The sequence below is a fragment of the Emiliania huxleyi genome (assembly GCF_000372725.1).
Source record: "Emiliania huxleyi CCMP1516 unplaced genomic scaffold EMIHUscaffold_62, whole genome shotgun sequence".
Taxonomy (NCBI): Eukaryota; Haptophyta; order Isochrysidales; family Noelaerhabdaceae; genus Emiliania; species Emiliania huxleyi.
In genome coordinates, this window is record NW_005197351.1 from 62,078 (window position 1) to 75,858 (window position 13,781).

The 13,781-nt window shown below is 65.2% G+C and overlaps 4 protein-coding genes across 4 annotated transcripts; 1 reads left to right on the forward strand and 3 right to left on the reverse strand.

Moving 5' to 3' along the window:
• Window positions 1-550: 550 nt before the first annotated feature.
• On the reverse strand, window positions 551-1,552 carry EMIHUDRAFT_214585 (hypothetical protein; the record flags this gene model as incomplete). The annotated part of the gene is made up of 1 exon (XM_005763670.1): window positions 551-1,552. One exon carries the CDS (start codon window positions 1,550-1,552, stop codon window positions 551-553), a length of 1,002 nt encoding a protein of 333 aa, XP_005763727.1.
• A 4,575-nt stretch (window positions 1,553-6,127) lies between these two features.
• On the forward strand, window positions 6,128-7,640 carry EMIHUDRAFT_452424 (hypothetical protein; the record flags this gene model as incomplete). The annotated part of the gene is made up of 4 exons (XM_005763671.1): window positions 6,128-6,310; window positions 6,454-6,495; window positions 6,834-6,906; window positions 7,049-7,640. 4 exons carry the CDS (start codon window positions 6,128-6,130, stop codon window positions 7,429-7,431), a joined length of 681 nt encoding a protein of 226 aa, XP_005763728.1. The 3' UTR covers window positions 7,432-7,640.
• On the reverse strand, window positions 7,612-8,260 carry EMIHUDRAFT_422237 (hypothetical protein). Its single transcript, XM_005763672.1, has 2 exons — window positions 8,154-8,260; window positions 7,612-8,047 (listed from the first exon to the last, which is right to left on the reverse strand). The coding sequence occupies exons 1-2, from the start codon at window positions 8,219-8,221 to the stop codon at window positions 7,930-7,932; spliced, it is 186 nt and encodes a 61-aa protein (XP_005763729.1). The 5' UTR covers window positions 8,222-8,260; the 3' UTR covers window positions 7,612-7,929.
• Window positions 8,261-8,635: 375 nt separating this feature from the next.
• On the reverse strand, window positions 8,636-11,346 carry EMIHUDRAFT_214589 (hypothetical protein; the record flags this gene model as incomplete). The annotated part of the gene is made up of 4 exons (XM_005763673.1): window positions 8,636-9,046; window positions 9,236-9,459; window positions 9,649-10,050; window positions 11,334-11,346. The coding sequence occupies 4 exons, from the start codon at window positions 11,344-11,346 to the stop codon at window positions 8,636-8,638; spliced, it is 1,050 nt and encodes a 349-aa protein (XP_005763730.1).
• Between the last annotated feature and the right edge of the window lie 2,435 nt (window positions 11,347-13,781).

The window sequence follows — 13,781 nt, forward strand, 5'->3', positions numbered from 1 at the left end:
TGGCCAGGTGATGGAATGGTGCTGATTCACGTGACTGTCAGCGATGCACCACCCTTCGATGCAGTTTGGTGTTGCCAGCTCGCACTGGCACGCATATGCCATTTCTGCGGCGGCCAGGATCAAACTAATGACGACGCGAGCTCCCATGGAGCGTTGGAGCGGCGCAGTCGGGGCCTCGGTGGACATGTGGGTAAGCACCTGAGGCGATGTGCGAGCGCGAGGAGTGGATAGGGTGCGAGGCGGGGCCGAGGCGTGCCGCGCGCGATCCCAGAGCGCCGTGCTATGGGCCTCTCTCACGGCGGCGAGGCGGGCGTCGCAATAAACAGGAGAGTGCTTCCTTGGTTGCGCCGGCGCTCGGGTTCCTTCGGTTACCCGACTCTTTCGTCATATGAAAGGGCGCGCGGTTCCCTTCGGCCCAAACACGAGCACACAAGGACACATAAGTACGACGTTTCTTTCCTATAGATGGGGTTTGCCGCGGTGTGGTTTCGCGCTCTCTGCGTTTTTTGTATACATGTTTGGCTGTGTGGGAGAGCGAGCGCTCTACCCTCTAGCCTCGGCGCTCAATCACGATCCTCTCCCTCATCGCGTGCACGGCCGCCTGCTCAAAGGTGGGAAGCTCCTGCAGGCAGCGCGCGCACGCGGCGGCCAGGCCCCACGCAAAGGCGGACGCCGCAGCGTCGAGGTCGAGCGGCCCCGCCTCGCGCGCCACGGCCGCATGGTACAGGAAGATGCTGGTGCAGACGTCGCCCGCGCCGATGGCGTTGACGCAGCGGATCTCTGGCACGCGCAGCGAGGCGGAGCCGCCGCCCGCGAGGAAGATGAGCGCGGGACGCGGGCCGTCGGTCACGGCCAGCACGCATCCCGGCCGGGTGAGGACGGTGGCGAAGAGCTCGGCGGCGGCGGCGTCGGCGTCGCTCCTCTCTGTCAGCGCGAGGAGCTCGTCGAGGTTGAGCTTGAGGATGTCGAGACGGCGCGAGGCGAGGACCCTCTCGACGCCCTTGAAGCCGTCGAGCAGCAGCAGCGGGTCCGCGCCGTCCGCTCGCGCGAGGAGGAGGGAGCAGACGCGCTCGTACAGCTCTCCCGCGCCGGGCGGCGTGGTGCCGCAGAGCGCAAACGCGTCGTAGTTTTGCGCCGCCTGGTCGAGGGCGGCGAGCAGAGAGGCGAGCTCGGCCTCCGATACCGCTCCGGAGGGCTCGATCAGCTCGGTCGGAGCGCCCTTGTTGGCCTCGTCGAGCAGCGTCGTGCACGTCCGGGTCGCAGCGCCCACGCGAGTGGTGAGCGTGGCCAGGCCGGCCGCTTTCAGCTCGGCGTCCACAAAGTCGCCGGAGCCGCCGCCGAGGAATTGAGCCACGCCGGTCGTCGCGCCGCTGCCTCCCGCCCAGCGGTGGAGCGCCAGGGCGGCGCCCTGACCCTTGCCGCCCACGTACGTGTCGCACGACGCGGCACGGTTCACGCCGCCGAGCTCGACGTTGCTCGGGAAGGAGAGCACCTTTTGGAGCGCCGGGTTCGGGCCGACGCAGAGCACGCGAACCGCGGCGTGGAGAGGCATTGGTCCTGGGTTCCGGCTCCTAGCCAGATAGGGGGTCTGTTGCGCCGTGTAGCTGGTGTGAGGGGAGCGCTCGGTAAGCGGGTCATGCTCGCGTGGCGCGCAGTCACCGCCGCGCGGCTGGAAACTAAACTAAACTAGGAGTCGGACTCAAGGTCGAAGGTCGCCCCGCAGCAAGTGTCTTAGGAGATCACGTCTGCTTCTTCAAGTTCGTAACACGTACACGCTCACGTCCGTCTCCCAGTCGGGGCGCATCGCGCCGGTGAGGCGGCGCTCGTGCCGCTCGACGCAGCACAAGCCCGCTCCCTCGGCGAGGGCGGGCAGCGCCCGGACAGGGTCCCACGCCGCGACCGGCCCGAGGCGGTCGCGGGGCTCGCTCGCGACGATGAACTGCGCGGGAGGCTCCGCGCGAGGATCGAGCAGCGCCGCGGCGGTGTGCACCAGCGCCTCCACCTGCAAGGGTCAAGTGCCGCGGCCCATCCTCTCTCTCTCTCGCCTCTCTCCCTCTCTCCCTCCCTCTCTCTCCTCGCCTCTCTCTCGCCAAACCCTGGGAGGGCGGCGGCGGCGTGCTCGCGCGGCGGCGTGCTCGCCTGCCTCGCCGTCGCGGGCGAGAGGCCCCGCCGCGAGCAGGCGGCGGGCGGCTCGGCGGAGAAGATCACGTCCGCCGCCACCACCAGGTCGAACGAGCCGAGCTCCTGCAAAGGGCGAAGTGGTGCGTGCAATCGCCGGCGTAGAGCCGACGCCCCGACTCGCCTCGTCCACGCGCGCTGCTAGTCCGAACCCCGCTCCCTCCGCTGCTAGTCTCACCCACCTGATCCAGCGGCTCGCCCCAGCGCAGCGCCACCGCCTCGGCCGCAAAGGGCTCGGCCACGGCGGCTGCTTGGTCTGCCTCTGCTGGGTCGGCTCGATTCGCCGCCAGGTTGGCGGAGAGCAGCGGCAGCACGGACGGGTCGCCGTCCGTGGCTACGAGCCTCGCGGGCGGCGGGCGAAGCCGCTGCAGCAGGCAGCTCAGCAGGCCGAGGCCAGATCCGAGCTCGCAAACCCTCCTCCCCGAGACGAGCGTGTGGCGGCGCGGCAGAAGCCGCGACAGCAGCGTGTACGTGCACGGAAGGTAAAGGCTCGTCCCTGTTTCGAGCGGCAGGAAGCCGCCGCCGCCGCCGCCGCCGCCGCCGCCGCCACCGCTGTCACCACCACCACCGCTGTCATAGCGGCCGTCGCTTTTCACTGATTTTTGCCGCGGCACCCAGCGAGGCTGGAGCAGGGCCGCCTCGACCACTTGCACCGTCTCGTCGTTCTGCTCCACGCGGAAGAGGCCGAGTACGCTCGGGTGCGACATGGCGCAAGCGCTGCGTGTGAGAGCCTGCACGGCTGCAGCGGCGCGGCAGTCCTGCGACAGCTCGAGCGATGGCTGCGCCGTGGCAGACGGTTTCCATGGCAGCATCAGAGTCGGGTGGACCAAGTGAGGGAGACGCTCGCGCTGAGCCACCAACGCCGCTGGTCCAGGCTCGGGAGCGAGGAATTCATCGACGAAGGAGGACAACGCCGTCTCGTCATCATCGAGCATTCGGGTTGCGGAAGAGCTTGAAGGGGTGTGTGTTTTTGAACGATTCTCTCCTCAGCGGCTCCTTGAAGGGGTGTGTGTTTTCGAAAGAGAAAGGGGTGTGTGTAAACAATCAACTTCCTTTGTTTAGCAAAACAAGGAGCCGAGCCCCAGTCGCCCTTTTTTGACCCGCTCTCCTTCATAATGACGAACATACACACACACCCCAACACACACACCCCTCAAAGGCTGGCCCTGCAGGGCCAGCCCCCCTAGGGGGGCTGCGGCCTCGATTCTGGCCTCCAAATCCGCGACGGAGGACCGAGCGGCGAGTTCCAGCATGCATGGAGGCCTCCGGATCACAGGCTGCCCGAGACACCGAGAGTGGTCGCGCGGCGCGCAAAGAGCTCGGGCGAGGATGCTGGGATGCGCCACGGAAACCCGCGCGAACGGGAAAAAGGAACGGCAGCGGCGTCTTTGCTCGGCGACGCCTGAGCTCCTTCCTGTCGGCGCGACGGCTGATGCAGGTACGTCGCGACCCTACTGTCTGTGGCTCGGCGATGCGGGCTCCACGGCCGTGCCGCGTCCGTCGGTGCCGCGTGCCCAATGAGGGACAGGCTGCCCTGCAGAGCTCACGAGCTCCTCACGCGGCGAGCCCAAGGCGAATTCGGCGCGACCTCATCAACTCGAATGAACGTTTAATCGGCGGCGCTATTTATATCGGGCGCACACTCTCAACAAGGTTCTTTTTCGAACCTTACTAAACAAGAGTACGCATTCGCTTCTCTTGTGAACACACTGCCATCAACACTACTGAACGCTACCCCAACCTGCTACTAAAAGACTCCCTCCCTCTGCGTGGAGAGAGAGAGATTTTGTTTGTTCTGCGTGGTGGCGCTCAACCTTGTACGTACTTTTTCTCTCTCTCCACCTTGTACTCTCTCTCCAGGTATAATGTAAGGGGTGGTGCGGCCGTGCCGGCCGCCCTCGCAAAGTCAAGAGTGGCAGGGCTTCACGGCCACATTCACAGCCCGATCTGAAGTTTAACAGATCGGGCTGCGTCGTGTTACACCCGACACGCACCGCGCGGTGCGTGTTTGAAGTCTCATCAACGATGCCGTCTCCCATCACGCAGGGCCAGTGCCCACCAGCATCGGCGCCCGCTGCCCGCTCCCCTCACCAACCATTCCCTCAAAAAAACAGCGACTGACTGGCCTCCGCGGCGTGAGCAAGTGGCTTGCAGACGCCAGCGTGCAACTGGTTGAAGACGCCAGTGTGCAACTCACGCACGTAATCACGTACACCGTTGCCGGCGTGACGTTCCAGGCGGCAACCGCCGACCGCGAGACGGGCACGAAAGAAGTCCCCCAGCTTGAGCGCTACGACTACTCCGTTCTTTGTCGGCCCTTTGGGCCTGGGCGCGCGATCTTCAGTAGTGCCGTCCGCGTCACCGTTTTTGGTGACGTGTGGATGTGGCTCCTGACTCTTTTTCATGCAGCGATTGCGCTGATCCTCTTCTTCTGTGTCACCGACAAGGAACGTGCTATATCCTGGGCCGACTGCCGTCTAAGTCGCAGGTTGTGTGGGCGTGGATCGCAGGCACATTCTGACTGCTGTGCACGCCGACTCCACTTAGACGAGTACTGCTCCACCTAAGACTGTGTCATGATTCACTTCAACTTGCAGGCTTGTGGCAAGAGATGGCAGACACGCCCCACACGAAGATCACGCCGCAGGACAAGACGTTCGTGCTGCAAAAGTGCGTCGATGCCCGCGGCGCTATCGGCGCAGCCTTTGCGTACACCGACACGCAGCAGCCGTTTGCATACGTACACATGCTTGCCGCGTTTGCGGAGCTCCTCTGAGGCGGAGCCGAAGCCGCCACGCACCTGGTTGGTCATTGGGGGTCGGGGTCAGAGTCGCCGTCGGTCAGGGCAGGCGAGGGGTGGGGTGAGGGCGAGGGTCGGGGTGAGGGTGAGGGCGGGGGTGAGGCTGGCTAGGTAGGCGGGCGATGTGCGTTAGCTAGGGTTGGGCGAGGGCCAGGGTTGGGGCCGTCTTGATTTTTATATTACCCAAAAGCTAGGCTACTAGCCCGCCACTCCCAGCTGCTCGGTGTGAACAGAGTTCGTATGCTATGCTATTGCTCCGCAACTCGAGATCCCTCGAGAGTTCACGCGGAGTCGGCTGGGGCTATACCAGACAGGGGTTGGGGCGAGCGGCCGGGCTACGATTGGGCTTAGGGTTGGGGATAGGGAAAGGTTGGGGCGAGGGCCAGGGTTGGTTAGCTTGGGGCGCACGATCGACGCCGCTAAAAAGAAAGAAAGAAAACACACAACCCAAGGGAGGGATGGGAGAACGGCACGCCGCCACCACACAGGGATTTTAAGGAGAGGAGTGTGGTGCGCTAGCCGTCGCCCACCCTGGGGAGTCTGCCTCTTCGTATCTCTTTTCGCAGTCTCTCGCCGCTTCTCGCTGCAACCTTCATGCCACCTCGCGGCCGTCCCACTCTCGTCGGTCTCTCCCTTGTCACTTCCTCCTCTGTCGCGTCGTTCTCTTCTGCCTCGTCCTGCGACGCCGCCGCCTGCCGATCCCTTGTTCTCGCGGCTTCTTTCGCCTTGCGCAACTCCATCCTCCTCGCGGCGTATCCTGGCCCCTCGAGTCTATCAAGCTCCCCTCGCGCAAGGACCACATTTCTGACTCCCACTCCGATCATTTGCCTACACGTCATGTTGTTGCTCAGGTCCACTCTCTCTTTGAACACTTGTGCCTCTACGGATGATGCCGGCGCTGGGGTCCCCTTCGGATGCATCGTGACATCTGACAACTGAATTTCCACTGGTTCGTCCTCCTCTGAGTCATCTTCCCCGTCCTCCTTCCGCTCGGCCCTTCGCTCGGTACGTTCGGTGCCGCTCGCGGTGTTGTGTAGATGGAAAATTCTTTACCTGTGTTCGTGCCAGTGCGCGCCAGTCCCGTGCCCAGTGTTGTGCGAGGGAGTTTTGTTGTAAGATTCTTTTTGCGCAAATTTTGCGAGCGCCACCATGCAGCTCGCCTGGCAGCTAGTAGCGCTCGTCGCCGCTGCTGGTGGCGTCCGCCTTCAGCGCGTGGCATTGAAGCCACCGCCGCACGCGTCGAGCAGGGGCACGCTGCGGCGCCCGCGGCCGGCACTCCTGCTGCGCCTGCGCGGAGGCGCGGAGGACGGCGCGAGCGACCCGAGCAGAGCGGTGGCGGCTTCGGAGGCGGAGGAGGCGCCACTGTCGCCGCTGCCCGACGCGGACGTGCCGCTCCCGACGCCGGCGGCGGCTGCCGCCACCGCTGCTGCAGAGGCGCCGCCGGCCGCCACCGGTTGCTGGGCCGTGCTGGGCAGGGTGTGGCGGCTGCTGCTCTCGCTGCTCTCGCCGTCGCACGAGTACGCCAAGCAGGACCACTCTGACCTGCTTGGCGACGCCACGCAGACGGCCGGCTTTGCGCCCGACGACGAGTCGTGGAGGACGCAGCGCAAGCGGCTGCACCAGGCGACAACGCCCCAGCCGCCGCCCCAGCCGCCGCCCCAGCCGCGGGCGCGGGGGATGAGGAACCCCCTCTCACAGCACTGAGCCTCGCCCGCCACGGGCTGAGCCGCGCCGAGGAAAGAACTGGTGTTCGAATCCGACCCCGCGCCGCCGCGAAAGCACACACGCACACACACACACACACACGCGCGCGCGCCGCGCGCGCGCGCCTCCGCCACTCGCGGTTCCGACGCAGGTGGAGCTGCCGCCGCCGGCGAGGAAGCGCGTGCTGCGTGACCTCCGGCGCCTCAAGGCGTCGGTAGACCTCGGCGCGCGCCCCCGCCCCCGCCCCCTGTCCCGAGGACCCGCACGCGCAGACCGCCCGCGGCCGTCGCCCTCGGCCGCCGCCCCCGCCCCCTGCCCGAGGGCACGCCCGGCGCGGGCCGTCTCCAGCCGGCCGCTCGGCCGCAGGCCTCTTCGTCGACGACGCCGAGTGCCTCACCGACTGGGTCGTCCGCGTCACCGGCGCAAACAAGACCATCTACGCGGGCGAAATCTACCGGCTGCGCGTGCGCTTCTCGCCAGAGTACCCGCTGAGGCCGCCTGAGGTGCGCTTCCTGCGGCCGGCGCCCGTGCACGAGCACATCTACTCGGACGGCAAGATCTGCCTCAACATCCTCTACGGCGACTGGACGCCCGAGATGGACGTCCAGTCGATGTGCCTCTCGCTCGTCTCGATGCTCTCGTCGGCGACCAAGAAGAGCCGGCCGCCAGACAACAACCAGACAGTGGTGCTCACGCAGGGCCAGCAGGCTGGGTCGATGCAGTGGGACTTCCACGACGACAACTGCTGACCCGAGCTGCTGACCCGCGGCGCAGACCGGCGGCGGGGTGGGCAACCCTGCACAGCCTTCGCCGTGCGTGTCCCGAAACTGTCACAGTTTGACACACCCACAACGCAAGCCCCACGACGCTCTCTGCTGCGCAGAACCTAAGGTGCCCGTTTTGGAGCGGGAGGCGCGCAGCAGGATAAGTAAAATTTGCGAACTTGCTGTCTAAATGTCGAACGACACGCAACCGCGCGCGCACGCATAGAAGGATAGAACGCACGTCTCGGTAGACGGTACTCGGACATCTCGGTTCTCGCGCCGGGGCCACCGGCCACAACAGAGCTCGGCGTTCTATCTACATGCCGCAGTCACGGCGCGAGGGTTTGGGTTGCCTCCCCGGGTGGACTGCTCGCACACGCTCAGCTCTCCCAGAGCATGAGCGGCGACGTACGCTGAAGCAGCCAACGCTGGGGAGTAGTGGACAAAGAGACTCGGGGATGCTGCCGTCGTGGGGGCGGAGGACTATTCGCACTGCTCTGCAGCCGCGGGCTTGGCCTCGGCAGTGGCGCGCTTGGCAGCGGCCTTCGTTTTCGTGCTTGCCCGCATCTCGCGTGGCGATGGAAGCGTCTCCGCGGAAAGGCTGCAGCGGAGAGGGCGGGAGGAGATCGTGAGTTGTGCAATGGCCAATCAATATGGTGCGGCATGCCTGCAGTGCAATGCTGCGTGCAGCTGCAGGGTGCGCGCACCGGCGAGTCGGATACTTGGTCGAGGCTGCGGAGGTGATGAACTTGGCCACCTTCTCACGAACCCACATTGCAGCGGCGCAGCCGGGACGCTTGACGCGGACCTTGTGCTTTTGCAGCCGCGCTCGGATTTTTACGTGCTTGGAAGCGACCTGCTTTCGTGGTGGGCGGCGGCTCGGCCGCGGTGCCCGTGGTCGTGTGCGAAGTTTTTTGTTTTTGCTGATGATTTTCTCCTTTATGTCTGTAATCGTACGTTGCATCCGATGGCGCAGCACCGCAGCACCAGAGCACGCAGCAGGGCCAGCGCGCAGCGGGGGGGGGGGGGGGTATAGACATAGAGAGCAAACTGGGCCCCACACCAAGACATAGTAGTACAAGCAACCTTAGTTCCCAGATCGGACCCCTATATCCACGCCCACGACTGGCGACAGGAGAGAGACACTCAACGCTCCGTTGCTCGTGCCCTCTGAGCATGCGCCATGCCGTCACGCCACATGCACCAGAAACCACCTCTCCACCGGCGCGCGGCAGATGGGGCACTTGTCCATCTTGACCGAGCACAGGCCGCAAGCACACACGTGGCCGCACGGCGTCGCTATGTGGGATTTGGGGTTGGTGAAGCAGACAATGCACGTGGTCTGACCTCCGACGGTCGACTCGGGGACTGCCGGGCGCCCCGTGCTGATGTTGGCGTCGGCCAGCGAGATGATTGATGGCCCACCTGGCGTGGCGGCTCCGCCCACCGGACCCCCTTCCTCCGGCCTCGCGCTCTCCTCGAGCGCCTTTGCCTCCTCAGCCGCTGGCTCCTCGGACTCCTGCGGCGGCCCGGCCGTGCCACCCCCGCCGCCTTTGGTTCTTCTAGCCTTGGCCTTCTTGTTCTGGCCCTTCCTGCTCGCCTTGGCACGCTCCGCCGTCTTCCTATCCTCCTCGAGCTCCGCCAGCAACGCCTCCGCTCGCCGCGCCGCCTCCGCCTCATTCGCTGCCATCGCCGCCGTTCGGCGCGCATGGCCTCTCGCCGCCACCGCCGCCGCCCGCAGCTTCAGCAATCGCCGATACATACATCGATCGAGCTCGAAGTAAACCACCATTTCCACCAGTAGCAGCATCGCGAAGGCCTCAACCAAAAAGCTGGGATCGCTCAAGTTTTCACGAGCGGCCCAAACCAAGAAGTGGAAGAAGCGCACGGGATCGTTGAAGGCTTCACGAGCGTACAACAGCAGTTTGCTCTCATCGCACGTGTCGCACGTGCGCGCGCAGTAGGTGTTCATGTAGATCGGTCGTTCCTCGCACACGCCAGCGGCGGCCCAAGCTGCGCACGCCCCCGACTGGTCGCGGTCAGAGCAGCCGGGCGGCGGCGGCGGCGGCTCTTGCCTGGCGAGCGGTGGGTCACTGCTGAGCTGCTCAAGGTATATGTCCACATCAATGATGCTGCCACCGAACCGCATTCGGAGTCCCTTGCGAAAGTGGGTTCTCAACGAGGCGGGTCCCACCACCTGACCTCGCTCTCCGCGCAGCAGGGTGGAGCCGTCGTCGCGGGTCGTATCCGGCCCGGTGTAGTAGAACTTGAGGCCGCAGATGCTGCACGCCCTCGCGCAATTCTTCATCATGTAATCTTTGTTGGAGGTGCATTCTCCGCGGTCGGCCCAGGAGACGCAGCTCTCGTGGAGGTTAATGCACATATCACTGGCATGTCGCACTTCCAACAAGGCCTTCGCGTCGTGCGAAGGAAGCCCGCACACGTCACACGCACGTGCGCAAGACTTGAGCATGTAGCCTTCGTTCGCAACGCACTCACCTTGTGCTGCCCAAGCAACGCATTCCTCGCTATGGTCGGTGCACGCCGCCGCCAAGACCCCCGGCAGCGCCGGCGGCGGTGGCTGTGAAAGCAGCTGAGGCGACTCTGCGGAGAGGACAGTGGTGGTTGCGGCAGCGGCGGCGTTTGCGGCGGGAAGCGGCGGCGGCGGCGGCGGCGGCGGCGGCGGCGGCGGCGGGTGTGGTGGCGACAGAGGCATTCCCTCGCTCTGGTCGATGCACGCCGCGTCATGCAGCGGCTGCGGCGGCTGAAACTCAAACTGCGGCTGCGGCGGCGACTGCGGGGGCAGCGAGTACGGCGACGGCGGCGGGGGTGGCAGTGGCGGCGAAGGTGGCGGAGGGAGTGGTGGTGGCAGCGCTGGCAATGGTGGCGGCGACGGCAGCGGTGGTGGCAGCGGATGGGGGCTGCGCTCACTCTGAGCGGCGCGCGCCGCCTCGCCTTGCACAGCAGCGGGTGGAAAGACGCCGCCGATGGCAACGCGGCAAAGAAGCAGCAGCATATACACGCGCACAACAACCGGGGAGGGGGGGGGGGGGCGCAGGAACCAGCGACAGCGACAGAGACGGGGCGCGCGTGTCGCGCGCGCGAGACCGCGACGTGACCGGCGGGCACGAGCGAGAGTACCCAGGTAATCTGTCAAGACAGGGTGCGCTTCTCAGCTCCCCGGTCCTGGACGTGAGGTTGATGACCGCACTCCAAGTGCTCCAAGTGCAGGGCAATTCCGTCCCCTGGCCCCGCTGTGATTTAACAACACAGTCAGCGTGAGGCGAGAGAAGCCGCGAGGGCAAGGAAGGGCAGACGTCGGCGCCGAAGCCGATCGGATCGATGATCGATGAGAAGTATGAGATCGAGAGAGAGATTTTAGAATCTTTTGAGAGAGATTTTAGAAAACCAACCAACAAGAAATCACGACTCTCTCTTGAGATCGATGAGGCAGAAAAAGAAAGAAAAAAGCCAAACAGTAGGAAGCTGGAAGGCGGGAGAAGCCGTCAAAGCCAGCCACAAAAAGCCGCGAGCCTCCGTTACGCGATTGCTCGCCATGCATGCATGGCTAGCGTGGGAGCGATCGAGCGAATTCGTGGGAGGCATGGCTGGCTGCCGCCGCTGTCTGTTAGAGCAGGCCGCCGCTCGCTGTCAGGTAAAACCTTGCGCTTAGGCGACCCAAGAGACCTCGGGGGCGAGGGTCCACGTTTTGCGTGTCGAGGGTCGCGCCGCCGCCGCCGGCCTCGTACCGCGACGGTCCGCGTAAAGCCGCAAACCAGCCGCTCCAAGGAGAGCAATGCCAATGGGGAAACGGCCGGCACGCCGCCACCACACAGGGATTTTTTATAAAGAAGGGGATGTGGTGCTAGCCGTTGCTCATGTGGCACCAGAGCCTAGCATGCGGTCATTGCGCAGCGTTTTCTTTGTTTTGACTTTGTTTGTGGCGAGGTAGGGCGTGGCCGTGAAAGTCCTGCTCCTCCCCCCTCATCTCTCGCCCTGACGCCCTGCCTGCGCGTCTGCTCCGCCTCCCCCCCCGCCCCCGTGTCGTCTACCCTGCGTCGTCTGGCGAACGAAGGGTCATCCCTCCACAGTCGGTTGAGATCCGCCGCCCTCCTCGTGCCTCTCCCCAACCCCTCGCGCCCCCCTCACTATTTCGCAGAGCGGGCCATCGTGTCCGCGGATGTTCGTACACTCCTGAGGGAGGGTGTAGAGGATGTAGAGTGTAGAGCGCTGTAGAGCTGTAGAGATGTAGAGCGCTGTAGAGCTGTAGAGCTCTACATCCGCCGCGTGACGAACTGCCTGCGTTGTAGAGCGATGTAGAGGCGCTCTACAACGTGAAATCTCTACAACAAACTCTACATCGTAAGCGCGAACGAGGCACGGTCGCTCTCCGACATGAGGCGCGTTGCACTTGCCAGTGCTGCCCTGGCCTTCTGTCTGCCCGCCCAATGGGTGGGAGGTGCCTCTGCTGCTGTGGCATGCCTCACGGCTGCGACTGGCCGGCGCCTCGGCGCGTCAGCTCGGCTCGGCGTAGCGATAGTGGCCAGCGGAACTCGCCTGGACTCAATGCTCAGCCAGGAGCTCCCGCACACGCTGGCGCGAGTCATGGCGCATGCAACGCGCCTGAATGCTCGCCTCGCCTCGCGCAAATGCGACCGTCCTCGCAGCCGACAGTCCACCGCCTGCTAAAGAAGCACAGCGACGAATGCGGCACCGGCGACGTATGGCAGGCTGGTGCCTGGTCATGACGCAGTTATAGTTTTGTTTTGTGCCGTCAGAGTGACTCTCTGTGTGTCAGGGATAGTCCGGGCCGTCCATCAGAGCTCCAGTAAGCTCGGAGACACCCCATTAGCGCGGCTCGACCTCTTTGAGTCACTGCCTTCCCGGCGGTTTGGCTGTAGAGCCTCTACAACAAACTCTACAGCAAAATCGCGCTCTACATCGCTCTACAACGCAGGCAGTTCGTCACGCGGCGGATGTAGAGCTCTACAGCTCTACAGCGCTCTACATCTCTACAGCTCTACAGTGCTCTACACTCTACATCCTTGAGCACTTGAGCACTGGATAGGGTCGGTTCCGCATGGTACGGGACCCCTCGATCGTCTCGCCCACCCTCACTGGTGTGTTCATTGGGGGGGGTCATAACAAACCACACGGTACAGGATCGAGGTGCACGCTGCCGAAGCAGTGTCGTCATCCTCTACACCCTCCCTCAGGTACACTCTGCGGGAGCCGAGGTAGCGCTAGCGGCGCTGGACCCACTTTTCTTTTTCTACCCTCGCGGCGGTGCCAGACAGGTTTAGGGCTTGCTGACCCGCTATGGCCACGTGCTGTGGACACTGGACAGTGTGGCGGAGGTGGGCCCGAACTACACCTTGCTGCGCGGCGAGGAGACGAAGGCGATGCGGCGGGAAGGGGATGTGGACATGTGGTGCTAGCCGTTGCTCATGTGGCACCAAAACCTACTATAGAGCAACTTTTCTTTTTCTACTCGCGGCGGTGTGTGCCAGACAGCGCTTTTGCCCACGCTCTCCCTCCGGTGCGCGCAAGTCGCCACGCCGTCGCGGTGGGGCCTCCCGCACCGTCACGCGTTTCCCATCTCTGCGCTGCAGGCCCGTCTTCGGCGAACGATGCTCCCTGCACCCACCTCTGCGGCGGCCGAGCCGACCGTCCCTGCGCCGCTGCAGCAGCCGACGGCAGAGCCGCTGCCCCCCGCGCCGCTGCAGTCGCCCTCTTCCGCGTCGTCTTACGTCCGCCTGCGTGGCCTGCCATTCGTCACCACCGAGCAGGAGGTGGCGCAGTGGTTTGGGTCGACGCCCGGAGGGCCTATCAGCGTCCTGCGCGTCATCTTCACCTTCAACGCGTATGGCCGCAAGAGCGGCGAGGCGGTGCGCTGCAGCGCCAGCGCACTGCGCCGCCGCCGCTCTGCCGACCTCCCGCGCCGGCCCGAGTGCGCCGCTCGCCGCCCGCCGCCTGAGCACCCACACGCTTTGCTTGTGCAGTTCGTCGAGATGCCCGAGGCGATGGGGGACCAGGCGGTGCAGCTGCTCAACCACCGCCACCTGGGTTCGCGCTACATCGAGGTTTTCCTCTCCAGCGAGTCCGAGGCGAGCCAGGCGCAGACGGCGCCCAACGCGCAGCAGGGCGCATCGGGCAGCACCTGGGCGGAGGGCAACGGGGCTCCGGCGTCCAACGTGCGCCGCCACTCCCCTCCCAGGCTGCGAGGCCGCGCCGCGCCCCGCCTCGCCGGCCGCCTCGCCGGCCGCCTCGCCGCGCGGACGGCTCGCTTGCTCCGACACCTCGCGCCGACGCCCTCGGCGCCCCCCGCCTGCGCA

Coding starts and splice junctions, on each gene's coding strand:
- EMIHUDRAFT_422237 (XM_005763672.1), bottom strand. CDS start 8,221: ATGTGGGTTCGTGAGAAGGTGGCCAAGTTCATCACCTCCGCAGCCTCG. Junction 8,048..8,153: donor ACCAAGTATCCGACTCGCCG/GTGCGCGCACCC, acceptor TCTCCGCTGCAG/CCTTTCCGCGGAGACGCTTC.